This window comes from Syngnathus leptorhynchus, chromosome 5, assembly GCF_054491065.1.
Source record: "Syngnathus leptorhynchus isolate UIUO chromosome 5, UIUO_Slep, whole genome shotgun sequence".
NCBI classification, from domain to species: domain Eukaryota; kingdom Metazoa; phylum Chordata; class Actinopteri; order Syngnathiformes; family Syngnathidae; genus Syngnathus; species Syngnathus leptorhynchus.
This window is the reverse complement of record NC_141199.1, coordinates 5406373-5424719: the sequence shown is the minus strand read 5'-3', so window position 1 is coordinate 5424719 and position 18347 is coordinate 5406373. Positions and strand designations below refer to the sequence as shown.

The following is an 18347-nucleotide window of genomic DNA, read 5'->3' as shown; positions in this document are numbered from 1 at the left end:
GCCAATCCTATCAGTAGGATATTTCGGTCCAAGAGATCCGCTGTCCCACCTGTTTTAGAAGTTTTCCCTCCTTAACACACCTGATTGAAATGATCAGGGTCATTATTGATTTGTTTAATGATGAACCGCACATTAACATATTTCATGGCATGTGTAGTCAAAGGTAGCCGAGTCCCGCATCTAGCTATGTACAAAACAACTGATGAATGACCTCATTAAATGTAACCAGTGAGGAATAATCTTGTCAACAAATAATTTACACTCTTCTATTTCAAGTAATTTGGACCTGTTATAACTGCGAACCTGTGTCTTACTCTTTGTTGCGTCAAACAATTAACATTCCACTGTAACATGGAAGGAGAGCAATCTGCATGACATGCTATGCCACACACGTGGCTCTTAATGCCGCTCTGACCTGCTACTCATAATAAATTACTATTACTACTTTGTTTGCAAACATACTGATAGTTTTGGATTATCTTGTCATTTAGGCTTGGCAAATGCAACCCAGATTGCAATTGTTGCCCCTATGTAACCTCAATGTAAGGCTCAATTTTGATCTTTCTCAAATCCAACCTGGGTCGCTTTTATATGTGGCCAAGATGGGATATGTATCGAATGTTTTGCAATGCGACTACAGTCTGAACAGTCAGATTGCAAATATATCACATAATGCGTTCTGCGCTGGCAGGGAGACAGACTGCTTTGGACGGAGTGTTATTCTGTGAATACAAGTTGTTTTAACTAACAGTATTAACACCATATTTTAATTTAATCTCACTTGAAGCATGAAGCATAAAATGCAGGTTAATTTGTTACGCGCGGAAATTATGTGATGTTATCTTTAGTGAAAGTCTAGTCTTACCATATTGGCCCGAATATAAGACGACCCTGATTATAAGACGACCCCCCTCTTTTTCAAGACTCAAGTTGGAAAAAAGACTTTTTGAATACCAAATTTAATTTTTATACAGAAATTAATTACAGGACATCTGAAACAAATGGTTATAACTACATATTCGAGAGAAAAAGCATGTTATTTTACCTCATTCAAATCATGCAAAAACAGTCGATCACATCTGCATACCTGAACATTTAAATATGTAAACTAAAGAGCAACCATATTTGTAAATGAATGGCTTCTCCATCCATCCATCCATCCATCCATCCATCCATCCATCCATCCATCCATCCATCTTCTTCCGCTTATCCGGGGTCGGGTCGCGGGGGCAGCAGCTTTAGGAAGGACTCCCAAACTTCGATCTCCCCAACCACTTCATCCATCTCATCCCGGGGGATCCCAAGGCATTCCTAGGCCAGCCAAGAGACAGTCTCTCAAGCGCGTCCTGGGACGTCCCCAGGGTCTCCTACCAGTGGGACTTGCCCGGAACACCTCCCCAGGGAGGTGTCCAGGAGGCATCCTGATGAGATACCCGAGCCACCTCATCTGGCTCCTCTCATCGTGGAGGAGCAGCGGCGCTACTCCGAGTCTCTCCCGGATGACTGAGCTTCTCATCTTATCGCTAAGGGAGAGCCCGGACACCCTGTGGAGGAAACTCATTTCGGCCGCTGGTATCCTGGATCTCGTTCTTTTGGTCATGACCCATAACTCGTGACCATAGGTGAGGGTAGGAGCATAGATCGACTGGTAAATCAAGAGGTTTGCCTTTTGGCTCAGCTCTATCTTCACCACGACGGACCGGTACAGAGTCCGCATTACTGCCGACGCTGCACCGATCCGCCTGTCGATCTCGCGCTCCCTCCTGCCCTCACTCGTCAACAAGACTCCAAGATACTTGAACTCCTCCACTTGGGGAAGGATCTCATCACCGATCCGGAGAGGGCATTTTCCGACCGAAGACCATGGACTTGGATTTGGAGGTGCTGACCCTCATCCCGACCGCTTCACACTCGGCTGCAAACCGCTCCAGTGAGAGCTGGAGATCACGGACTGAAGAAGCCAACAGCACCACGTCATCTGCAAAAAGCAGAGACGCGATGCTGAGGTCCCCAAACCGGACCCCCTCAACGCCTCGGCTGCACCTAGAAATTCTGTCCATAAAAATTATGAACAGAATCGGTGACAAAGGGCAGCCTTGGCGGAGTCCAACCCTCACTGAGAACGAATACTGCCGGAAATGCGGACCAAACTCCAACCAGTTCACAAAACACATGTGGACTGGTTGGGCGAACTCCCATGCACCCTCGAGGATCCTGCCGGGGGTGTAGAGCTGGTCCACTGTTCAACGGCGAGGACGAAAGCCACACTGCGACTCCTGAATCCAAGGCTCGACCTCCCGACGGATCCTCCTCTCCAGCACCCCTGAATAGACCTTACCAGGGAGGCTGAGGAGTGTGATTCCCCTGTAATTGGAACACACCCTCCGGTCCCCCTTCTTAAAGAGGGGAACCACCACCCCAGTCTGCCAATCCAGAGGCACCATCCCCGATGTCCACGCAATAATGTAGAAGCGTGTCAGCCATGACAGCCCCACAACATCCAGAGCCTTTAAGAACTCTGGGGGGATCTCATCCACCTTGCCACCGAGGAGTTTTTTAACTACCTCAGTAACTTCGACCCCAGAGATTGGAGAGTCCGCCTCAGAGTCTCCAGGCCCTGCTTCCACAATGGAAGGCGTGTCGGTGGAATTGAGGAAGTCTTCGAAGTATTCTCCCCACCGACTCACGACGTCCCGAGTCGAGGTCAGCAGCACGCCATCTCCACTGTATACAGTGTTGACTGTGCACTGCTTCCTCCTCCTGATACGCCGGATGGTGGACCAGAATTTCCTCGAAGCCGTCCGGAAGTCATTCTCCATGGCCTCGCCAAACTCCTCCCACGCCCGGGTTTTTGCCTCAGCAACCGCCGTAGCCGCGTTCTGCTTGGCCATCCGGTACCCGTCAGCTGCCTCCGGAGTCTCGCAGGCCAAAACGTCTCGAAAGGACTCCTTCAGCTTGACGGCATCCCTTACCACCGGTGTCCACCAGCGGGTCCGGGGATTGCTGCCACGACAGGCACCAAGGACTTTACGGCCACAGCTCCAGTCGGCTGCCTCAACAATGGAGGCGCGAAACATGGTCCACTCTGACTGAATGTCCCCCGCCTCCCCCTGGACGTGGGAAAAGCTCTGCCGGAGGTGGGAGTTGAAGCTCTTCCTGACAGGGGATTCTGCCAGACGTTCCCAGCAGACCTTCACAGAGCGTTTGGGTCTGCCAGGTCGGACCAGCATCTTCCACCACCACCGGAGCCAATCCACCAGGTGGTGATCAGTTGACAGCTCCACCCCTATCTTCACCCGAGTGTCCAAAACATGCGGCCGCAAATCCGATGACACGACTACAAAGTCGATCATCGAGCTGCGGCCTAGAGTGTCCTGGTGCCAAGTGCACACATGGACACCCTTATGTTTGAACATGGTGTTCATTATAGAAAATCCGTGTCGAGCACAGAAGTCTAACAATAGAACACCGCTCGGGTTCAGATCGGGGGAGCCGTTCCTCCTAATCACGCCCTTTTAGGTCTCACTGTCATTGCCCACGTGAGCACTGAAGTCACCCAGTAGAACGATGGAGTCCCCAGAAGGAGCGCTCTCCAGCACTTCCTCCAGGGACTCCAAAAACGGTGGGTACTTGTTGGAATAATCTCGGGGGAAGCCTTGGCCTGCCAGACCAGGAGGCCTTGTCTTTTACGGGTTTACGACTCTCCTTTAAACTAAATACTTTGTATTTGGTTTAAGGAATGTCTTTTGATCTCTGACAGCCTTATGGTTCCTTCCTGTCCTTATGTTACTTTTGTGTTTGTTTTGTAAGAGGCCTTCACTAACAATGAGCAGAGCTTCTTTGCATAGGCAAAATGTTCTTTGTTCAGTTTAAAGGGGCTTCATTCTTTTAGTTAACTGTAGCTTTGATTCATAGATTGTAGATGATCAAAACTGGTTATGTACAGTTTGAAGTAGTCACATTAAAGTTATCCCATATTTACTCAATGTTCGTTTAAGGAACTGTATACCAGTTACCTTACATTTACTTAATATGTGTTGAAATGTTTAAGTAGGGCTAGATATTATTATTATTATTATGTGTTGTGTTAGTTTACTAAGAAGATAAACTTAGCAAGGGTTTAGTTGCATTGTTCCACAGGTAAGCGACATTCAACGTGCTTCAAGTTATCTGATCACAGTCGAGGAGGAGTCGGCCACTCATGGAGAGGACAACTGGTTGGGGGAAGAAAGCAGACTCTGCAGTCCCAATGCGGGGGTCGAGGGCCGACAAGTGCTAGATCACACTACACTACATTCCTTAGCTAATCAGCGTTGCTACAGCGACTATCTCCCCTCCCTTTAGTGTAGCAACGCCTCTGTAACCAGGGCAACCAAGACATTAAAAAGAGGAGCACGTGGAGGAGGAACTCAGAACTGGTGGAGATTGTAACTGAGCTTCCTTTCTCTATCGTTCTCCTCGCGAGTAAACTCATCCTGGTTGTCTTCTCCTCTTTGTTCCAGCATGTGATTTAATGTCTGATCATATTCAGACCCAACATTTATTTGGTCCTTCGAGCCGGATGCCAATATACTATATTATATTCCAGCTGACGACAGCAGAGATCCAGAAAGACCGCGAAGCGGGGGGAACTCCATAGCTGAGATCCTAGAATCCTTTTCAAAGGCTGGCTGTCTGCTCGTCAGCTGGGATCTGAAGGTTGAAGGCAGTCCGAGGTGCAGAGGTGAGGAGAACCAGGGGGTGAGGTTTTTTTTTTTTTTTTTTTTTTAAAAAGAATGGTGCGGCCGAGGGTTTGTCATGCCCTAAAAAGTCCTAGGTTAGAACGGAGAGGTCCGTCTAAAGGTACCAGAAAGGACAGAGAGGTCCAAGAAAAGTTATACACGGAGACGTCCGTATAAAAGTAACAAAACGGAGAGGTCCGTATAAATAGAAGGACAGAAGTGTCCGACGGAGAAGTCCGTCAAAAAGGGTTGGCGGAGTGCCCGGGAAACCGTAATACTGAATGATTGAGAGTGTGAATGGGAATACGTATCACTAGATATAGTATTCCATATTAAAGCAGTGGGGAACACATAACGTGGTTCTTTGGACGCAATAGGCAAGGATTCTCCACCAGTACGCTGGTAGAAGTGAGAATCACCACAGGATCTTTTCGTTATCCCACTGGAAACACCCGACTTTAGAAACCCCTATGGTTTTACAGTTGGGACCAAATTGATTAAAATGGGGAACAAAAAGAAACAGCAAAATTAATATCCGAGATAATCTAAAATGTAAAGATTCGAAAATAATTGAAAGGCAGGATCCTGATCGAATTAATAATCTAGATAAACGGATCAAAAAACACATGACATAGCCAAAATCAAATCAAAACAGAAACCCATGTAACAAAGTGGGAACCTGGCTGCCAAAAAGAAACGGAAATTAGCTTAAATGTACAGGAGATATTCGCGTTAAAAGGAAAAGTAAGAGAGAAACACTGAAGTTAAAATTTGCAAAATAAAAGGAAAATAATTACAAATAGCTTCTAAAAGTAAAATAGAGAATAAATCAGACAAGTAAGATGAGCAAAAAGGTGTTCTTAGTGTGCTCTTTGTGGTCTTTTATGTTGTGTGCCAAACGTGTGTGCTAGCGTGTGTGTGTGCGTGCGTGTGCGCGCAGAGGATCCTCATGAGTGGGTGTGTGTGTAAGTGTGTGTGTATGTGTATGTGTGTGAGTGAGATGTGTGTCCTATGGAAGAAATTAGTCATGGAGAATGTTCAGGAGCCTGTTGAGCGATAATAGGGAAGTTGAGAAGTAGACGATGAGTATGTTTAAGTTGGTTGGAGAAACTAAGATGATTGAGGTGTGGCAGTAGAGAAAATAAGGTGTGTGGCAGTAGAGAATATAGAGTGTGTGACAGAAAGTGACTAGAAAGGTGGCTTGATAGGATGAGAATAAGAGACAACAAATGTTGTGTCGAAGACAGTGAAAGATGTTGAATGTGAACACGATGAAGGGGGAACAGTAAAGTAGGCCTGCCCTTTGAGAGGGTGAGATTGAGGAGCGTGCCTGCGCTTGCGCGTAGTCGCAGGTCTGGGCTGTGCACGTGGGCCTGTGCTATGCTCGTGTGGGTGGTGGGCCGGCATCATGATTGTTGCAGGAAATGGCCAGCCTGTGAGCAATCAACATTGATGCCGCGTCCCCCCCCCTCGCACGGGGGATGCTATGGCTGCGGGTGAGGCAGAGAAAGTGTGAGTTTTTCAGAGAATGTTTGAAGAAGAGTGATGCTTAAGGAAGTGGTGACAATTTGCATGAAGGATAAAAGGCACTGATGAAAAAAAGTATAACCAAAACGTCATCCTCTATGACGTTTGCGCAGCGTTGTTTGTTGGTATTGTTTGTGAGCTGTGTCTTTGCTGTTTTTTGTGTTGTCTGTGTGCTGTCAGTGTTATGTGTTAAAAGGATGAAATTGGCTAGAATAGGTGCAAAAAAATTTTTTTTGTTAGACTGTAGTCTATCTGATTTGGACCGCAAAACAAAAGCAATTTTGAAAGATGTCTCAAATTAAATGATAATGGAATCGTATGTAGTAATACAACACCTTACTACATATGGGTTCTCTAAGTTATAAAAACATACATTTTGATTTTTATTCAAATTTCTAAGATTCTTGTGATAAATGATGAAAAGATGATTGTAAAGTAACTAAAGAAGGTACAAGAAAGTGAAAATGTCTAATCATTTGATAGCTGGATCGCTCCCCATGCGGGGAAGCCATCCATTTATTTGCTAAGCTAGTTGTGGAAGCAATCCAATTGCCTCAAAAAATTAGCTATATGCACGTGTGCAGGGCACACGTACGAGACTGATAAGGTGTCAAGAGGTAACGGGCTTGCTGACAGAACCGCATAGCTGCAACGCAAAAGTCACTTCAAACTTTTATACACACAGGAAGCAGATTCAATTACTGAAACATTTTTAAAGATGTGCAGCGACAAAATCTATAGACTGAAATTCAATTATGGACGAAAAGAGGGGCAAGAGTCGAGAATGGCATTTATAGATGACCAGAAGACTGACCTATCCTACCAAAATAAAAAAAAAACATGATAAAATGGGCAGTAATATTGAGCCATGGTGTGTGTCACATGGCTCAAGAGGAGGGATAGTGGAGCAAGTCAGCTTTATACAACATATGGATTTGATTCATATTCAAAACATTTATAAAAACCAAAAAAAAAAAAAAAAAACAACAACAAAAAGAATAGAAATTTGTAGAGCTTGTTTGACATGTGCTAAAGACAATCCATAGGGTTATAATGCCTGACCATAATAGATGCATTCTCAAAATGGATTGAATTGACTTCAAAATGAACACTGAATGCTTTAACAGGGGCAAAAACGTAATGTAAAGAAACAATGACGTTATTGCATGTTAGGTGGCCATCTTGGTTGTAGTTTTGTTAACTTTAACAATATGGTATTTGTGGGAACTAAGAGTCATAATGAATAGGGGAGAGATGAGTTGGCAATTTATATAGAACACTCCTAAAATTATGCTGCATTGCGTTGATTTAAAAAAGATCAATTTGGCCTTTGCAGTGTGATCCGCTGTGTTGCATCTGGCCGTGGAGTAAGTATGATGTTTATTTGTGTACTTTGTCAACAACCGATGTAGATGTTAAAGAATGAAATTAATAGCTTTATGTTGTACCGTTGCCATTGACCAAAGATTGTGTGAAATCTGTCACGTCTACTGATTGTGAAATGTGCGACGGAGATATAATATCTGTTGAGAAAAAAAAAAAAGAAAGAAACCATTGCTTTCAGAGAATGTAGTCAAGCGAAATTGTATATGTATCGACATGTCAAGATCTGGGGAAAAGCTGGTAAAAACTAAAATGCCTTTAAATTTGAGTGACGACGATGATCTGACTGAAATTGATGCAATTGGAGTCCCAAGAAGAGTTCCTGATTAATAAGAATTCATTGACCAAATTGCAGTAGGATGGGAGTCCTCCATTTGCTGCTGGTGAACGATGAACAAGAACGTTGACAGGATAAATTACATCCATTGCAACATGCTGAAATTGGGCAAACAGACACAAGCGGGATTTGAGGCAGGGCATGAACAGCTAGCCTTCCCTAATGGCCTTCCAGAATCGCATTGCTCTTGATATGTTGTTGTCTGAGAAAGGGGGGGTCGGCGCAATGTTCGGAGAACAATGCTGTACCTTCATCCCCAACAACACTGCCCCTGATGGGAGCCTGACGAAGGCCATTGCAGGCCTGCGGTCCCTCAACATGAGGACGAAAGAGCACTCTGGTGTGGACACATCAATGTGGGACAACTGGATGAATGCCTTTGGGAAGTATAAAGCCCTTGTGTCCTCAATTATAGTGTTAATTGCAGTATTTGCTGCTATACTCACCTTGTGTGGATGTTGTTGTATTCCATGTCTGCGTGCTCTGTTTAATTGTCTCATCACTACAGCAATAGCGCCCATGGAAGACAAGATGGCCCGAGTATGCCTAATGTCTGAACGCCAGCAAATTGATCATAACGGTGATGATGATGGAATTCTTGCATTTGAGTTTACAGACTTTTTCCCAGATCTGTGTGTTTCTGAATGATGACGTCGCAACATTGATCCTTTTTGATGTGAACATGTTTGTGCTCATACTTGTGATCCGACAACTGAAAATCTTGAGAAGTGGTCGATTTTTGGTGATGTAAAAAATTGAGCAAATATGTGATAAACAGGAGGGAAATGTTGGAATAATCTCGGGGGAAGCCTTGGCCTGCCAGACCAGGAGGCCTTGTCTTTTACGGGTTTACGACTCTCCTTGAAACTAAATACTTTGTATTTGGTTTAAGGAATGTCTTTTGATCTCTGACAGCCTTATGGTTCCTTCCTGTCCTTATGTTACTTTTGTGTTTGTGTTGTAAGAGGCCTTCACTAACAATGAGCAGAGCTTCTTTGCATAGGCAAAATGTTCTTTGTTCAGTTTAAAGGGGCTTCATTCCTTTTAGTTAACTGTAGCTTTGATTCATAGATTGTAGATGATCAAAACTGGTTATGTACAGTTTGAAGTAGTCACATTAAAGTTATCCCATATTTACTCAATGTTCGTTTAAGGAACTGTATACCAGTTACCTTACATTTACTTAATATGTGTTGAAATGTTTAAGTAGGGCTAGATATTATTATTATTATTATGTGTTGTGTTAGTTTACTAAGAAGATAAACTTAGCAAGGGTTTAGTTGCATTGTTCCACAGGTAAGCGACATTCAACGTGCTTCAAGTTATCTGATCACAGTCGAGGAGGAGTCGGCCACTCATGGAGAGGACAACTGGTTGGGGGAAGAAAGCAGACTCTGCAGTCCCAATGCGGGGGTCGAGGGCCGACAAGTGCTAGATCACACTACACTACATTCCTTAGCTAATAAGCGTTGCTACAGCGACTATCTCCCCTCCCTTTAGTGTAGCAACGCCTCTGTAACCAGGGCAACCAAGACATTAAAAAGAGGAGCACGTGGAGGAGGAACTCAGAACTGGTGGAGATTGTAACTGAGCTTCCTTTCTCTATCGTTCTCCTCGCGAGTAAACTCATCCTGGTTGTTTTCTCCTCTTCGTTCCAGCATGTGATTTAATGTCTGATCATATTCAGACCCAACAGTACTCTAAGCTGCCGTTCGGTGCATCGACACAAACAACAGTCAGGACCCGTCCCCGCACCCGAAGGCGGAGGGAGGCTACCCTCTCTCTCACCGGGGTGAACCCCGATGTGCAGGCGCCCAGCCGGGGGGTAATAAGTATGCCCACACCTGCTCGACGCCTCTCGTCGTGAGCAACTCCAGAGTGGAAGAGAGTCCAGCCCCTCTCGAGAGGGCTTGTACCAGAGCCCAAACTATGTGTGGAGGCAAGTCCGACTAGGTCTACTCAGAACTTTTCTGCCTCACACACCAGGTCGGGCTCCTTTCCAGCCAGAGAGGGGACATTCCATGTGCCTAGCACCAGCCTCTGCAGCCGGGGATCGGACCGCCAAGGTCCCCGCCTTTGGCCGCCGCCCAGCGCACTTTGCACCCGACCCCTTTGGCCCCTCCTACAGGTAGTGAGCCCATAGGGGGGCCCCGGTGACCCGCGTCCGAGCGAGGGAAAATGAAGTCCATTTTTGTTTGTCATCATAAGGGGCTTTGGTGAACCGTGCTTTGTCTGGCTCCTCACATGAATGACTTCTGGTTTTTGAAATGTAAATAAACCAATCTACTGTGATAAAACAGGGGTGTCAAATTCAAATTCACAGTGGGCCAAAATTTTAAATTGAACAAAGCCGCGGGCCAAGGTTGAACAGATGAGGATGCGGAGATGCGGGATGTCCACATAGACTGTATATAAGAAATCGATGTAACATCCGTGACGTCACCCATTAGTTTGTGGACGGCTGCTTGGAAGCCAATAGTATCTAGGCATCGCCATCTTGAAAATTTCAGGTGCTTTCTGGGAAAAAATGAACACGGATTCTACTTATATAGGCATGAGGCGGAGTCATGAACGGACGTATGGGCGCCAAAGCAACAGCAGACCATTATGGGATTTGTAGTAAAAGCGATGAATGCAGTGTTACAGCGCTGCCACCGTATAATACCGGCGGGCCAGCTCTAATGTTAATTTGAAATTGCCTCGCGGGCCAAATATAATTACACTGTGGGCCAAATATGGCCCTCGGGCCAGAGTTTGACACCTATGTGATAAAACAACAAAATTGCAATCACTGCATTAACCATCAAAGTGAAGTCTAACTAACTGTAGTCTTGAAACAAATCTGAATAAGGAAAGACATTGCAATAAAATAATGCAAACTGGTTTAAATTTCAGAGTAGCTGAGATCTGTCATGTCAGAACGATACTCACAATTATCCTCTGCCTCACTGCTCAGTGTGACTGTCCTCACTCACATTTTCTGTTATCTTTTCTCTTATTTTCTTCTCTTTTCTTTCTTACCGCTATTTTTTATTTTTCTTCTTCATTCTACCGATATTTTTATTTTTCTTCTTTGTGACAGGGATTTGCTTTGGCCTGGGGAGTTAAGTTCAGTATTCACTTTAAAGATATCTGGCGCCATCTAGCGTTGTGAATGGGTATAATATCTAGACCTCGAATGTAAGATGACCCCCACTTTTTCAGTCTTATTTCAATGCAACAATATATTATATTCGGGCCAATACAGTATTTACCCAAAATACTGTATGGCTACCTCCTCCTGAATCACTCATCTGTAGGTACTAGATAAAAAGATGAGCTACCCGCTAATTTAAACAGTATGGTTAAATGTGCCAATGTCTCTTGCGCGCATGCGGGTCACTTTGAAGATCCATACAATGTTCACACCAGACAGATTGACGTTGCATTCAATATGGAACGTGAACACTTGCACACAAAAAAAAAGAAATCGTCTTTGTGACCAATAAAATTTCAAAAATGACGAAAATTGATCTTTTTACCAAAATACCCGATCAACTAAGAATCACACGATCGGACCAGATTCCTGATCACAGCTCTAATTTTAATTCAGAACCAAACAAAAAAAGCAAATGACTTAATGATGTGATGAGGTGGACGATTGAATGAGTGAGGAAATATGATCAGTGTGAGATTCACCTTTGCCTTTGAACACCTCAGTATTCCGAGACACTGAAAGAGAAGAATATGGAGAAAGATGAATTGAGTTTGTGAACATTAGTACCTGAAATGATGAATGTAATGCATACATTTCAAATGTAACACACAGTAATTACAGGACAATCTGTAGATGAACTATTTCTGAAATGATTAGACAAATCGGCATTTCACAACTTACTCCAAAGTATGCAGTGCGTATTCCTTTCTCTTGGTTAACTCAATGAGGTTGGTGATGTCCAAACTAGTCAGCTTGTTGCCTATCAGAAGCAGCTCAGTAAGATACTGTGGGTTTGACGTCAGGGCTGCAGTCAGGTATGAAACACCTCTTGAGTGAATGTTACAGTTTGCTAGTCTGGTCAAAAAGAAAAGTACCATGAATGATTTAGAAAACACATAACTTTGTCATTGCATTTTAAAAAGGCGAAAGTTGGTTGCATTATAAGAGAACATTATAAGATATTGTGGCTATTGAAAGTCTACACACCCTGCTCAAACCTCAGGTTGAACAACACAAATCATTTCAAAACTTATTTCACCATTAATGTCACCTATAACTTGCACAACTTTATTCAAAATATTTTTTTTGAGAGGGGAAGCAAATACAACCAAATGAGATGGTTGGACATTTTGGGTATCGTACTACTCTTGACGATAATGCTTATCAACCCGGTGCCTTAGCGGTATTTGTTAGGGTTGATAGATTATTTTGATCGCATGATTATATTGGAAGGTAGACTATAATGATTAACCAAACTTGTTCTGTTCTCACAACCCATCCATCCATCCATCCATCTTCTGAACCGCTTAGTCCCCACGGGGGTCGCGGGCGTGCTGGAGCCTATCCCAGCCGTCATCGGGCAGCAGGCGGGGGACACCCTGAACTGGTTGCCAGCCAATCACAGGGCACACAGAGACGAACAACCATCCGCACTCGCACTCACACCTAGGGGCAATGTAGAGTGCTCAATCGGCCTACCAAGCATGTTTTTGGGATGTGGGAGGAAACCGGAGTGCCCGGAGAAAACCCACGCAGGCTCGGGGAGAACATGCAAACTCCACACAGGGAGGGTCGGAGGTGGAATCGAACCCGCACCCTCCTAACTGTGAGGCGGACGTGCTACCCAGTGCACCACCGGCCGGTGCCACAACCCAGTCAACTAAAGTGCTAAGTCTCGTGCACTGGTTGACCAGCTGCAGAGGAAGCAATCAAAGTTGTTCTGCTTACATTAGATCGTAAAACACCCCCTGCTCTGATCTGACCAGATGCCGGAGGTTCACCAAACCTGTCACTCCCACCTTGCTTTCCTGATTAATTGATTCACACACTTGCAAATATGCTCTTGCAAGAGACGAAAGAAAGACTGTGTTCGAACATCTCTGTATGCTACAGTAACAAACGTTTTCTCCACTTGCAAGTGCTAAAAGGGCAAACTGTTTCCCGTGTGGTTCTTGCAAATAAGTTAGAGTGAGCACCACTCTAACAGTATTCTTATCTGTATTTTTTTGGTTTGTTTACAGAAACACCAAAACTAAACTATTAGAATTAGAACTGCTTTTTAAATGTATATGTCAATTGATTTGTCTTTTAACTACATGAATGTAAAACAAATAAAAAATTACAGAAAAAGAAACAAGTAATTTTTATACGGTTAAACACAAAAATTATTATGAAAGAAGACATGTAGAATGTACCATTTATATTTTTATAAATTGGAATTTCTGAAGGTTTGCTGGAGGTCAAAATGAGTTGTGAGAAACAAGAACAAACAAACAATTTATTGGAATCACATTCGCCTCGAACGCTTTGAGGCCAGAACTGGGAAAATCAGAGTGGGATAATTCTGACTTCCGACTTTCCTGGGACGCAATATAAGTCCACTGCAAAGATAAATTTGTCCTAAGGTGGTTGGTCAATGACAATGCCTGCACTGCAAGAGGGTATTACCGTATTTTTCACACCATAATGCACTTCGAGGTAAAAGGCGCAGACTCAATTGTGGGGTTTATTTTGTATTTAGGGCGCATGCATGCCATAATTTATGGTTAAAAAAAAAAAATTCACGGGAGCAAGACAGTGAGTTTGGTTGTACTTGATTCTACTGTTTAATCATGTAATCTACTGTATTCACATTAATGTTAATCGATATTCATACGCAAATCCACCAAGTCCTCATCTTCTGTGTCCAAATTTTACTGTTGGGCAAGTTTGCCATTGAACATATCCTTTAACACATCCTTCTCGTCATTGTCATGTTGCTCTTCTCCCATGATCCTGGCTTTCTGATGCCATTTTAGAGGGTCCTAATACTGTTTTCGTTGCACAAATGATAGTATTTATTTATCAATGGCGTCGGAGGTACGTACTCTACATGTTACGTGAAGTCCTCTGATTGGTTTACCGCCCCGATGTAATGGGTAATATCAAATTTGACAAAAACTAATTTCTGAAATATGGATCATGGTGACTCATGGCAATGCTGGATCACAAATATGTATGCCACTAGTTACAGTGGTTATTTTCTTTTTAAGGGTTGAACCTCAACTTACGCTAATTTTTCCAGCATGCATTGAGTACTTCTAAGTCCAGTGCAGAGTTTCCTTGTTCCCTTATCCTGGATGTTGTTGTCAGAGAGATCAAGCTCCCTGATCAGGCTATCCTTTGATGAAAGAACTGACGCAAGCTGTGAGCAGCAGTTATCAGTCAGATTGCAGTGGCTCAGACTGAAATGTAGAAAAGAACAATCAAAACATGTTCTACCTATGTTGAATGAAATGTTGTGCTCAGATTCAAATGAAAGAAAGATGAGAAATTATCCACTTGAGAGATTCCAAGTGGCTGTACGGATTCATCAGTCCAGTTGTAATTTCTTTGACTCCAGCGTCTCCAAAACTGTTCATGGTGAGGTTGAGCTCTCTCAGCTCTGCTGCCTGCCACTCTGTTTGCCTTTCCCCATGAGAGTAGAGCTGAGAGACACAACCCAGGACCTTTGAAATATAACAGCAGCCTGAAGTAGTAATTCCACACCTTGACACACTGAAGAGGGAGAGAATTAAGCATTTTGAAGAATGTCGCTTACAAAATAACACTCATTGTATTTTTATCATGTCTCTGGCAGGATCAAAGCAGTAAAAACACAGAAACAAATCCTTACTTGAGTTTTTCCAGACGAGACCATGCATACATTCCTGTGCAAATGATCTCAAACCCATCTGTTATTTGGTTGTTGCTCAAATCTAGTTCCACCAAGTTGCTGCTTTCCGACTTGAGCGCTTCCCCAATATTTTTGCAGCTCAATGTGGTGATGCCACAACAATTCATCCTGCAGACAGGTAACAGTACAAAATCTCATCGTCTTTTGTTTTTACTCACAAACATAATGGACGTTTGTATTAAAATCAGTAGTAGAGGACTCACTGCAGTTTGGTTAACTGTGATATATCATATCTGGTGAAGAGCTCATTGGCCCCTTTGTCTCCAATATTGTTGATGGCGAGATTCAACTCTTCCATGTTGTTGGGATTTTTCTGCAAAGCCAATGCTAAAGAAGAACATCCCCTTTGACCAAAGTTACACTGACATATTCTGCAATGACAAGAATTACACAGAAACAAACTATAAAGAGTACATCCAACGAACAAAAAGTTAAAGTGGGGGGCCTGAAATCATATGCACCATTGACGCTCGTTGCCGTCCCCATTCACGCCCCTTGTGCGGGAGGAATTTGGCGCTGGGTATCACACATAACTGACTTGCCACGAACTCAACAGCTGAGTGTTTCACTTCAGGGAGTGATTAATTGATTTACACACAATGCAACCATTACATTTACAACTTTTGGTTATTCTTGGTCCGAATGGTTGTGGGACTGGAGAAGTCAAGGGCAATCAATTATTAAAATGTCAGGGGGAAACACAAGCAATCTTAAACAGAAATGTGTAGCTCACAAAAATGTTCCAGCCTTACTGCTCTACATGAGTTTTCTTTCATACTAAATTATTGGTCATGTGATGTTAAACAGTAGAATAGTTATTTGTTCAAATAATGTAGTATAGTGATCCCTCGTTCATTGTTGATAATTTGTTCGCGATAGATGAGACTCTGCGATGTGGCGTCAATATTTTTACAATATCCGCACAAGACTTTCAGAATTGTACTTTGAAACACTTTATTGTATTTTGAAACATTTTAAAGCTAAACTGACTTTTAAAATCATTCTTTAGGGCTTTGCTACAACTCACAAAGTCACAAAAAGACCACTGTAAACGTGTCACGGCTCCGCTCTGTTCTCGCCGTGCTGGCCGGCTGACCGGCCCGCGCATATCCAATGCAGAGCGCTGCTTAGTGCTGGTCACTGACAACTGTGCCCTTGGTACCGGCTGATTAGGGAATGTATTTGAAACACGCAAGGCCGTCAATCTGCGGTGATATGCCTGCCACCTGGTTCTGCTATGCCACCTGATTCACATTTGCCCGATCCACTGTGTAGCGCAATGCCTGTTTCCCAAGTCGCTGTTTAGCAAAACCCTGTTTGTATGATTTGCTCTGGACTCTGTTTGGATCGACCTTCTGCCTGTCCCCGACCACGAGCTTGCTATGCCCGTCTGGTTTGATGACACTCGTTGGCTTGCATCGTTGTCCTGCTCTGCTGGCATTCCAATCTCCTTGTCTCCTTTTTCCTTTTCCCGAATAAAGTGCCCGTGTTCCATTTGGTTGTCCTGCCTCATTTGTGACAAAATGAAGCGAAAATCAGAGATGCTCCTGATTCTGCTGATGCGAACAAAGTAGAAGAGTGGGTACATTGCGGGACTGCGAGAGGCTGAGATAAAGTGTGGTTAAAACTGCTCTTACAGCTCTAAGCCAATCAGCGGCAAGAATACAGAACATGTTCCCATTGGTCTCGTCTCCTCTACCAACCAATAGTGTGCTCTAAAGTTATGTGGGGAGACAAAGCCCCGTGCGCCAAGTGACGCCGAAAAAAGCCACGATGCACCAAATTATCCGCAATATTTAATATTCTTAAAAACCCACAATGAGGCCGTAAAAGACGAACCGCAAAATAGCGAGGGATCACTTTAGTATTGTATTTGCATTTATTTAAAAAAGGTTTTTCTTTGTTTTCTAAACAAAAAAGTACTGATGAGCAGTATCTTTTAGAGTAGTATCAATAAAATCTTATCGATACTCATCCCTACCCAAGTGTTTCATCTGATTTTTGTCATGAGTACCCATTTTCATCTTCTCTTTGCCATCCTGTGAAATGCCTGTCATTCCATGGAGAAACACCTCTCTTTTTTTATAATCTGAGGTATCTTTTTTATCTTTACTTTAAAAATGTGTTTCAATGTTGTCATTGTATATTCTTCTTTGTAATTTTGGTAAGATACTTTTGTTTCCTATGCAGCATTCTTATTAATATTGTGTTTGTGGAATTTGCGTTAAAAAAGCTAAACACAGCGGTTTTTATCCATCTAGGGGAGCGGTCATTTTGCTACTTACTGTCAACTGAAAATGAAATGACATCACAGTTATTCACAACCAATCCAGCTTAGTTTTAGAAAACAAGTGACAATCGACTGCAAGTGGCAAAATGGCCGCCCTCAGATTTATCCTGTTTGATTCAAATTCTAAAGGAAACATCAATCAGAACACCGTTTTAATTTTCGGACTATAAATTGCGTTTTTGTTCATAGTTTGGGTGGGTTAGGTGAGGGGGCGACTCATACTCAGGAGCGACTTATATGTGAATTCTTTTCACAAATTTTCAAAACTCAAAAATCCCCGATGTAGTGAAACCGCGATAAACGAGCCGCGATGTAGCAAGGGATTACTGTCATTTGAACTGCAAGTGACGTCAGCAGTGCGGCGGTTGTTTACATAAGGATAAAGGATTCGATCACGGGATGATGAAGACGACGAAGGGCCCCACGTTTGAAAGGTTTAATGATTTGAAGTGACACAAGATTTGAAAAACTTATGTTATAGTTATTTGATATTTTATTTTGTGTAGCAACTTGGATATGTTTTTATCATTACAGTTTAGTAGTTGTTGGCTCATTGAACTCTTGTTTTGTTAAATGAAGAGCCGTTTACCAAACCCACGTCTTTTCTGGTACTTTGTTAACGCTACAATATAGTTATATACTATAGTCCATTTAAGATGTGACTAACCTATAAATCGTTGCATGGCTTAGCGCCTTCATATCTCGTCGACTTAGTTTTTCCTTATGTTCCGTCTCGTAACCTTCGTTCGCAAAACGCTAGTCTTTTAGTGACACCGAGGGCCAAGAAAATGTCTGCAGGGGCTAGAGCATTTTCTATTCGGGCTCCAGAGCTCTGGAATGCCCTGCCAATGAATATTAGAACTGCTACCTCAGTAGAAACATTTAAGACACGTTTAAAGACGTATTTCTACGATATGGCCTTTAATTAACCTGTAGTAGCCGATTCGGCTGGAGTTTGTTTTGCTCCCTCTCCCCGACCCCACTCCCCCCACCCCTCCCCGGCTGGGGAGGTGGTTAGGTGACACCCAAGCTGATGACGGCTATCTAGATTCTCGTGGACCAATTCAGCATGAGGGAACTGCAGCGGAATACCCTCCTAGAGGACACTGCCAGGACAATCGAAGGCACCTCCGACAGCTCTTCGCTTTGGCCTGGACATCCACTTTTTGATTTCCATA

The 18347-nt window shown here is 43.4% G+C and overlaps 1 protein-coding gene across 4 annotated transcripts in view; it reads right to left on the bottom strand.

The window, feature by feature from the left end:
- Nucleotides 1–18347, bottom strand: part of LOC147056297 (NACHT, LRR and PYD domains-containing protein 3-like) — a 30931-nt gene that overhangs the window by 485 nt on the left and 12099 nt on the right. For 3 of the 4 annotated variants that reach the window (XM_085913186.1, XM_085913184.1, XM_085913182.1), the window contains 6 exons: nt 15083–15250; nt 14820–14987; nt 14486–14701; nt 14215–14388; nt 11846–12019; nt 11647–11679 (listed from right to left, as the gene is read on the bottom strand). In XM_085913186.1, coding sequence (XP_085769312.1) covers nt 11664–11679; nt 11846–12019; nt 14215–14388; nt 14486–14701; nt 14820–14987; nt 15083–15250 — 916 coding nt within the window. In that variant the 3' untranslated portion in view covers nt 11647–11663. Of the gene's footprint in view, nt 1–11646; nt 11680–11845; nt 12020–14214; nt 14389–14485; nt 14702–14819; nt 14988–15082; nt 15251–18347 lie in introns of those variants that run through there. The other variant, XM_085913185.1, reaches the window with a different exon arrangement.